Below are 10848 nucleotides of genomic sequence, written 5' to 3' on the forward strand. Positions count from 1 at the left end.
TAGACTTACAGAATCGAAAATAAACTATAGGAACAAAATAACAGTTCAAAGGTAAATAAAAATTAAAACCAAGAGAAAACAGTGTTTATTGTTTCTCTAAAATCATCCATGGGCAGGTTACTTTGTGATGTATTTTTGCATCTGATCTCAACTCAAACAGCAAGATGCACCAAAATACAAAAATCATGAACAATTTTCATCTACAACCTTATTGATAATTATAAGACCAAATGATTGACTACCTTGAGTTGGGAAAATGTATAAACATGGAAATAATATTCTAACAGGCTTTATCCCTATAAGCTTAAAATATTAGCATGCTGAGTTAATAACTAGTAATATTCTAACAGGCTTTATCCCTATAAGCTTAAAATATTAGCATGCTGAGTTAATAACTAGGATAAATAGTCTATTGTTAGTTTATCCCTATAAGCTTAAAATATTAGCATGCTGAGTTAATAACTAGGATAAATAGTCTATTGTTAGTGTTTCTCATCTAATAAGATACTCATGCACCAGTAATTCACCAGCTCAGAAATCATATATATATTTTCTGTTGAGAAAAAGCAGCAGATACAAATGATTCATTGATAATAAAGAAGACCAGCATATACGAGCAAATAAATGCATGGGGATGAGGGGGTGAGAGAAAACTACAAATCTACTTGGAATTTTCTGTTTCTGTATAACAATATTTGGCTACGCCACAACTTAGAACTCCTCCTGCTATCTTCTTCAGTTTGGCTCTTTTTAGTTAAAAACATGACTGTCGTGTTTTTCTTTTTCCAAATTGGCCAATGAGTTAAGTGGCCATATATAATATCTCATTCTTTTTTTTTTGGTAAATGAACATTTTTATTTCATAACCAAAAATGAGCAGTTAAGTACACCTCTCCTCAGTTTTTAAAATTTAACTAAGGATTAAAAAAGACAAACCAATGAAGAAGAATAAAAAAATCCCCCTCAGATCAGGATGATTTTGAACTGTGTACAAGATCTCCATTTTAATTTCCCCGATCACAGCCTCTGGTTCACTGCTTTTTTGCTGAAAAAGCCTCCTATTCCTTTCCCTCCACAGTGCATAGATTGATGAGACCATGGCCATCCTTTTAAGCTTCTGGCTAATCCCTTTTCCTCTCAGACAGTTCGAAAACCAATGTAAACATTGGCTCCATGTTTTAAGCTTCTGGCTAATCCCTTTTCCTCTCAGACAGTTCGAAAACCAATGTAAACATTGGCTCCATGTGTACATGGTTTCCAACTACAATGTAACCAGTCCAAAATTCCATTCCATACACAGCTAGAAAATTGACATTCAAAAAATAGATGGTTCCTTGATTCTTCAGCTGAAATGGAACACAAACAGCAAATATATGAGGTGATGATCCCCCATTTAAGGATTCTGTCCTGGGTCAAAAGCTTGTCCTGAATGGCAAGCCAGCATATGAAGGAGTGCTTAGGGGTATTAAGCTGCTCCCACACTAATTTCGACCATGGCACTTTGTTTGCGTTTGAGTACAGCAACTGATATAACACTGATATTTTGATTTTCCCTCCAATGCAGCAGGTGTGTATCATATTTTCCAAGTTTATCAACCCTCCACTGGACAAAAGAGCTTTATCTCTACACTTGATTAATTGCTTCCAGCGCCATGAGTCTCCACCTCTTATCTTAACATTCCAAATATCAGTATGTTTCAAATATGTACCATGGATCCACTTGATCCATAACAATTCTTTGTTTGTATGAATATGTCATATGTGCCTCAGAGCTGATGCATAATTCCAAGTAGGAGCTGAAAACAGCCCCAGGCCACCATGATTCTTCCTTAGACAAACTCTATTCCATGACACAAGGGGAATCTTAGCTTTCTGATCTGATTTGCCCCACAGGAAGTCCCTGCATAGTGTATCAATTCTCTTAAGAGCCTTAATAGGGAGGACATAACTGGAAGTCCAGTAATTTTGAACCCCCAGAATCACACTTCTGATCACCTGAAGTCTACCAGCATATGAGAGGGTTCTATGCTTCTGCCAAGTGCTGAATTGGTCTTCAATTTTTCCAAACAGAGGATTACAGTCTAAGTAAGTTAATCTCTTTGTTGTAAGAGGAACCCCCAAATATTTGAATGGCAGAATACCAGAATTATACCCCAGCAGATTCTTGATTGCATCCTTATTATAATCATCCACTCCACCAAAGTAGATAGCACACTTGTCAGGATTTGCTTCAAGGCCAGATATCCTGCCAAAATCTTGGACACACAGGTGTAATTTATACATAGAGTAAAGGTCAACTTTAGAAAACAATAGGAGATCATCCGCAAAGACCAAGTGTGTAATATTATTTGTTTTGCACTTAGGATGAAAATTAAACTGCCTGTCAAATTGCAAAAGGCCACTACTGCAAAGGGGACTATTGGCGACGGACAAATCCGTCGCCAATAGTCCAAAATCCGTCGCTAAAAGTTTTAGCGACGGAAAAAAATAAATTCCGTCGCTAAAACTCCGTCACTATTGTAAGGGTAGGTAAATCTACCTTTAGCGACGGCAAATCCGTCGCTAATTTATAGCGACGGATATATAGCGACGGATTTTCCGTCGCTATAGAATAACTTTTTGGCGACGGATTTTTCGTCGCCAAAATAAATTTTTGGCGACGGATATATAGCGACGGAAAATCCGTCGCTATATAATTTTCCGTCGCCAATATTTATTTGCGACGGAAAATCCGTTGCTAAAAGTGGTTTAGTGCACATCTGGCGTGTCAGTTTTCCGTCGCTAAAAGAGCTTTTTTTTTGAAAATTAGAAATTCCTGTACAATATATTTCACAACAATAACCTGTACAATAAATTTACACAACACAAGCACATATAACACATATTTCACGCATATATAACAATTATTTCACTAAAAACATAATAAATATCTCAACATTAGAAATGTTTATACAGCACACCCAACATTAGAAATGTTTATACAGCACACCCATTGTTTTTAATGTTAAAATAAACTCAGTCCCGATCATCATTATCCTCATCCTCATCACCAACTCCACCTTGTCGAGAAGTCCCAGCCTAAAAAAATAAATAAAACGTTATAGAGCAATACGTACATCATCAAAAACTGAATTTTACAGTAAAGTAACAAATTGTAAAACAACAAGGCATAACATGCAAGTATAGCAATAATAGAGTATCATGGCATATTCTTACATGTTATATGATTCAGAGAGAGTATCATGGCATATATTTATGTATTATACGCAAGCACGCACATGTTTTTAACAACGCACGCACCCGTACCTATCTCCACCGACACGCACACACGCACGCACGAGTACCCAGCTCAACCCAATCCCCACACTTCCCCCTCCCCCACCACGACCAAACCCAACATCAAGCACGCACATAACAATCACGACAATACATCTGCATGCGGCACCACAACACAACAATAATAACACCACCACCACCACAATAACAATCCCCCAACCCCACCCACCAACCAACCAAACTCCTATCCCCCACCCCCTCCCCCTCCATCATCATCATCACCACCACCACCACCACGACGAAAACACCCACCAACCAACAACATAACCAACGACCCTACGCACGAACGCCCCACAACAAAATAAAATAACAACCAACTAACCAACTCACTAGCCAATACAACCATCGCTACGCACGCACGCACCATCAACACCAACATCACATAAAAACATTAAGTATATAATTTTAGTTGTGTTTCGGAGAGAGATATAGTTTGTGTGTAACAGTTTGTGTGATATCATTTAGTCACATGGCATACTCGTAACTAAGTAAGAATTTTATATTTAATTCATTTAATATATATATATATATATATATATATATATATTACCTGATCCGCCAAAAACCGTCTCCTATATGCCTCCTGAGCATCAGAAGGCAGAGTCGATATGAACTGGGTGAATTCCAGCTCCCTCTGCTCCCGGCGCCTCCGTTCTTCCTCCGCCATCTGGAGTAGCTCCGACTCCCGACGCGACTGCCAATCTTCCATCGCTTTCATCCGCTGCTCCATAGTCGGGTCTTGAGAAGAACTGCATCCTGGTGGAGCTGCAGACTCGTAGGTGCTACTGGACTCGTACGGCCGATGCTCGGATCCTCTCCACCTGTATCTGTTCTTCCTACTCGGTCCAATGACGGTCTCGATGATGCTATCCTCCTCCTCTCTACTTAATCGGGTCGGAGTGTTAGAATCGACCTGAGTCTGTGATAATTGCTCCTGCACCTTAGCATGTAATTTCTCCTGCGATATACCAAAACAACCCGGTCAATTCTAACACATTTAAAATGCATTGTTATAAAAATTAAATATACAAATTAACTGCTACTTACAGCCAGATCCCGGTTCTGCGCTTTCTTCACTTCATCGGCGTAATTTGGACTCCAACCAGTCAGAATACGATCTGCAAAATGCCCGAGTTCTCCCCTTCCCTATTTTATTCACATATATCATTAACTCATAACACATAAATTATACTCAAATTGATAACCTAAGAGCTAATATATTATATACCTCAAGCGCCAATTGATGATAATGCTGGCTGAAGGACCTGAAGCCCCCGTGATGCTCGTAACTGCGTGGTGCATTGCGGTTCCTCCTTGCTATTTCAGCTTGTTCCTGCAAAAGAATGTTAAACAGATATAATATAGAATTTCAAACAATAAACGAAGATATATACTTCAATAATACCTGAGCTTCGGCCGTGTCCCAATAATCGCAAAGTGCAAAAAAATCAACTCCATCGGCGCGCTCGTCAAGATGCCAGTAACGCTCCCAATCTTCTGTTCTTTGAGTAAAATATTTTTTCTTCAGCTCTGACCGCCACCTCTTGAACGATAGATTGATTTGCGTGAAGCAGTAAGTCCAGGCATAAGCGTAATCGTCAAGAAAGAAAAATCGCTTCAGCATACAATGAAAAAAGAGATACAAATCAGTGTGTTAAACAAAATAATAAAATGACTAATAATTATGAGAATTAAAATAAATGACTCACACATATATATCGCCAACAAGCCACCAGCGCATCAATCCGCTGCGACTTCCACGTCAAATATATGTTGAAGAAATCATGTCTCCTGGCTAAAGCGGCGAGGAAATTGTTGAATGAGTTAGCAAATGGCCCGACAGGCACGCCGTTCTCCCATCGGATCACGGCCCTCCGATGAATATCTGGGATGAGGTTCTGTGTCTTGGTACCACTGCGGCCGCGCCTAGTAGGTCGCTCGGTACCTACGAAAAAATGAAATTCAGGCGAAATATAAATCAATCAATATCGATAATACAAATTAAAATATTAACATATAAACTATAAAAATCTATACACACCTTTCAATTCGAGGCATCTACGCCTTGCTTGTTCATACCTCTGCTGTGCGATAAGTCGCAAATCATGATAAGCATCCCAATCCTCCTTCACCTTGGCCGGGTCGTGGGCTCGCTGATCCGGAATAGAATCCGGCGGTAGTGGCGCAGCTTCTACAGCTGCGCTATATGGCTCATATCGGCGCTCCTCCAATACATCTGCAGCCTGAGGAGGCGACGGCGGCATCTCTGCATGCTGGGTAGGATCAACGAGTGTCTCCGCATCAGGTGGAGCATCTCCTCGTCCTGTGTCCTGTGGCGGCCCGTCATGTGTAGCAGCGATGCGGCCTGCGTAGGAAATGTGAAAAAATAATGTTAGGCTCGTATTAATAGTTTATAGAAATGTACAGATATAATAAATAAATAAAAATACCTGACGTAGAGCCATGTGCGTCGCCTCCAGAATGTCTACCAAAAACTCTCTCAAGCGCTCTCTTACGTAATCCTTTTGTCATCTATACTTTGAAAACATAATGAGTACCCAACAAAACTATAATACATGACAAAAACTGATACATGATAACCAGTCAAACAGATAATATAAAGGCAATACTATAATACATAACACAAACTGATACATGATAACCAGTCAAACAGATAATATAAATGCAATACTATAATACATAACACAAACTGATATACGATAACCAGTCAAACAAATAATATAAAGGCAATACTATAATACATGACACAAACTGATACATGATAACCAGTCAAACAGATAATATAAAGGCAATACTATAATACATAACACAAACTGATACATGTTAACCAGTCAAACAGATACATGAATGTTCTTTTTAAATCATAACCAAGCATTATATTATTATGATGATGTTGAGGCTCTACTCTGCGACCGTGTGCGGTTAGCCTGCGACCGTGTGCGTGCAGACAAAAGGACTGTCCTTATAGTTTTATCGACTCTACCGTGGACTCGTTTTTTGATTTTACGCCTTGGCTCACATATAATCGCATGTACATCAGGGCGCGCCAGGGCAATTTCATCCACCAGATTATTTTGTGTCAATGAAAACTCAGCAACTGTTTTGTCGGCCAAGATAACATCTTCATGATCTTCGTCAGACACGGCTTCATGAATGTAGGATCTAGGCGGATTCTTAAGGACAACCCATTCGTCATTTTTCATTATATCTTTGACATAAAAGCACTGTTTTGCGTGAGCAGCTAACATGTACTTTTCAGTCTGATATATTTCCTTGTTAAGATTAACGAGTGTGTAACCGTAGTCATCCTTCGCCTTTTTCAGCTCACTCCAACGAACCTTAAACATCACATGTCTGACTTCATTATTAATCCCATAGAAAATCTCCACAATGTCTTCTACCTGACCGTAGCAATAGATTTCACCTTGTATCGGATTTAGATCTTTTGAACTAGCGTATGACAGTTGCGAGAAGGAGCAGAACACACCGCTATTTTGCGTTTGTCGTCTCTCTTCGAAACCGATGGTGTTAAACCTAAAGCCGTTGATACAGTAGCCTCCATAACGCTTAACCACGTTAGAAGGACCTCTGGCATATAAACATATTTTCTCAGGCAGGTTAACCCCATTCGTAATACGTCGGTCAACCTTTAAGAAAAGAAACAAATAGTTTAAATATCTGTTGGCAGGCACATATTTGATATACGAATCAGAAATGTAAATAAATCTTACTTCACCCTTCAGCCATGCAGGGAATTGTCTAGAGTGTGTGTCCATAACTCTTTTGTTTTTTGTTCTGCATTTAAGAATAGTCTGGACATATCGGATGTGAAGCCTAGAATAAAATCATTTACAACAGTTAAATAGAGATAGTTATTGTGATGTGATATGATCTGATTCAAACAGTTAAATACTTACGTCGCGTATATGTTAAATGTAGTATCATTGCTCAAGATATATGTGTGGGCTTGATCTAGCTCCATTCTGGGGAATCTAGTGTCCTCCCCACGATCATTATAGAATGTTCCGTCAATTATTCGTTGGGGACGGTTGAGCCTTGTCTCCACACCCCGCAAGTAACGAGAGATGAAATTCAAACTCTCATTACTTATATAGTTCTCTGCTATCGATCCTTCAGGACGTGCACGATTATGCATCAAATGTTTCATGAAACCCAAATACCTACAAGCATATAGTTTCATGATTTGTGACAAAATAAAACTGATATACGTAATTTAACAAATATTAATTGAGCATTATAATAATAAATACCTCTCCACAGGGTACATCCAGCGATATTGAACTGGTCCTGCGATGCGGGCTTCATATGCTAAATGTATTGTGAGATGCACCATGACCGTAAAGAACAAGGGTGGAAATAGAATTTCAATTTTACATAGTGTATTGGCTACACGTCCCTCTAATTCTTCAAATTCCCTGACATCAATCACATTGGAGCACAACTGCTTGAAGAAACCGCAATATTCTATTACCACCATCGCGAGTTCCTTCTCAGCATGTCGCAACGTAACCGGGAGAAGTTGATGCAATAGAATATGATGGTCATGTTTCTTGAGTCCCAAAATTTTCCTGTCCTCAATATGCACATTTGCTGAAATGTTTGAAGCATAACCATCCGGTGTCTTCACGGACTTTAGAAATAAACACATATTATGGATCTCATCCTTCGACAGTGTGACACGGGAGGCTGGGAGTACAAACTTTCCGTCACCCTTATCTATAGCTTGCAGTTCGGGACGGATGTTCAATTCTGCTAGGTCTCGACGTGCCCTTAAGTCATCTTTTGATTTTTTCCCGTCCTGCAACAAAGTGTTCAAGAGATTCTCGCATATGTTCTTCTCGATGTGCATGACATCCAAGTTGTGACGTATTTTTAAACTTCTCCAATATGGCAATTGATAAAATATGCTGAATTTTGACCATCCATGTGGAAGTTCAGTACCCTTAGAGACACGCACATGCGATTGTTCCGTAGGTATAAGCTTATTTTCTACTAGTGGGCACAATTTCCTGGAAAGATATTCCATTCCCAGGATGAAGAGATAAGGAGAGAGGGGATCACCTTGATGCAGACCACGCTTGCCTTTAAAATAGCCATGTAATGAACCATTAAGTGAGATTGAATAGCTTGGAGTAGTAATGCATGCCATTATCCATTTAATCATAGAATCAGAAAAACCCATACCATGGAGCAAATCTGAAATGAAACTCCAACTGATGGTATCGAATGCTTTCCTAATATCAATATTAATCATAGCTCTAGAAGAGATTCCTTTCCTGCTATAATTCCTGACCAGTTCATGAGCTAGCATAATATTGCTAGTAATTTGTCTCCCTTTAACAAAAGCACTTTGTGCTTCATTGATAAGGTATCCCATCACTGTTTTCAATCTATTTGCAATCACTTTTGAGATGAATTTATAAAGACAGTTGCAACATGATATCGGTCTAAAATCTGCAGGAGTTTTTGGACATTTTATTTTTGGGATGAGGGAGATGGAAGTTGAATTCACCATACCTAGCAGCTTGCCATTTCTGAAAAATTCCTGAACTGCCAAAGTAATATCCTCTCCTATGGTTGCCCAAGCAGTTTGTAAAATGACATACTATACCCATCTGGCCCAGGAGCTTTGTTTTCAGAAATGGAGAAGATAGCATCTTTTATTTCCTCTTTTGTGACTGGAGAAATAAGAGCATTCGCTTGTGAGGTTGATAAGCAAGGTCCATTTTTGATGATATTCATATCTGGTGGTGTGGTATTCACAGCAGTACCCATAAGATTTTTGTAGAAGGATAACAGTTCTTCCACAATCCCCTTAGCTTCTGTGATCTTTTCACCCAAATTGTTGTATAGAATCACCACCCTATTGTTATGATTCCTGGATTTAGTTATATTATGGAAGAAACTTGTACATCTGTCACCATGAATATTCCAATTGATCCTGGCTTTTTGCTGATGAAATGACAGTTCACAATCAAGCAGCCTGTTATACTTAGATATGCATTCTTTCTCTTGAGCTATTAGCACAGGATTGAGAGGATGAGCTTGCAGATCACTTTGAATGTTTTCTAAGGCAATTCTGGATCTTTGGACTTGCTCACCAATATTGTAAAAGTGTTTCTTGTTTAAATCCTTCAGAGACCCCTTCAGCATTTTGAGTTTTTTGCAAATTGAGAACATCTTGCATCCTTGAATAGGTACTTTCCAAATATCAGATACTGCAGCTTCATAGCTTGGATGATTTGTCCACATCTTAAAGAATTTAAAGGGCTTCTTTCCCTGTGCAGAATCTTCATAGATAGAGATTTGGGCAGGAGAATGATCTGAGAAGTTGGGTAAGAGGAATTCAACATGACTGGCACTATATGAACTTATCCATTCATCGTTTACCAGAGCTCTATCAAGTCTACTCCAGACTCTGGATTCAGCATTTTGTTTATTGTTCCAAGTGAAGAAACAACCAAGAGTTTTCAGATGAGTCAGCAAGGAAACTTCAATAAAGTCTCTGAAATCTTTAGTATCAGCTTCAGATAACTGAGAACCTCCTAATTTTTCCTCACTGGTTATCATAGCATTAAAATCACCACATAGCAACCAAGGTAAATTTCCAATGCTTTGTTTCATATGAGAAAGCTCCATCCAAAGATCTTTCCTGGCTTCATTTACATTAAGACCATAAATTGCAGATATAACACAGTTTATTCTGCCATCAACTGATTGCACCCTACTTGTAATATGCTGTTCAGAAAAATCAATTGGTTGAACCTCCAAAATATCTGGATCCCACATGATTATAATCCTAGCCTTTCCAGCATTTCTGACATTTGATGTCCATTTCCAGTTTCTTGCAATTTTCTGAGCAGTATCTGATATCTTAGTTTCTCTAATTTTAGTCTCAAGCATTGCAATGAAAGAAGATTTATATTGGTATAAGTGATGCTTGATTAAGTGCTTCTTAGAGGATTTGTTCAATCCTCTAACATTCCAGAATGTTAAGTTCATATAGCTTTATCCCCTCTATCCAACGTAGAAGGATCAATATTATCCAAGAAATCCAGTGGGAAGAAAGAGTTTACAGTGAATTTTTTTGAGCCTACCAATTCTCCAGAATTATTAAGGTTTCCAGCTCCCATGGACCTTTGTAGAATTCTGAATCCTGTACCAGATGATTGTTGAGGATTTTATCCTTTAAGACATGTTCAGACTCACAGACTGAAGCTTTAGCACCATGTCCAGAGTGCACAACATGCACAGAGTCCAAGTGCACAGGCTCCAAAACTTGATGTGTATCCTCACCAACCTTTAAGACTGAAACCCCCACACTATTATCAGAAACAGACTCCAAATTTGGCTTATAGACTGAAGCTTTAGCACCATGTCCAGAGTGCACAACATGCACAAAGTCCAAGTGCACAGGCTCCAAAACCTGATGTGTACCCTCACCAACATTTAAGACTGAAACCCCCACAT

The 10848-nt window shown here is 38.9% G+C and overlaps 1 protein-coding gene and 1 long non-coding RNA gene across 2 annotated transcripts; both read right to left on the reverse strand.

The window, feature by feature from the left end:
• Positions 4645-5149, reverse strand: LOC109842358. The gene is made up of 3 exons (XR_002247313.1): positions 5046-5149; positions 4742-4951; positions 4645-4669 (listed from the first exon to the last, which is right to left on the reverse strand). It is a non-coding gene; the product is annotated as an uncharacterized LOC109842358 (long non-coding RNA).
• Positions 8950-10380, reverse strand: LOC109834088. Its single transcript, XM_020401999.1, has one exon. It carries the CDS (start codon positions 10378-10380, stop codon positions 8950-8952), a length of 1431 nt encoding a protein of 476 aa, XP_020257588.1.

The sequence above is a fragment of the Asparagus officinalis genome, chromosome 1 (genome assembly GCF_001876935.1).
Source record: "Asparagus officinalis chromosome 1, Aspof.V1, whole genome shotgun sequence".
Taxonomy (NCBI): Eukaryota; Viridiplantae; Streptophyta; class Magnoliopsida; order Asparagales; family Asparagaceae; genus Asparagus; species Asparagus officinalis.

Coding starts and splice junctions, on each gene's coding strand:
- LOC109834088 (XM_020401999.1), bottom strand. CDS start 10,380: ATGAACTTAACATTCTGGAATGTTAGAGGATTGAACAAATCCTCTAAG.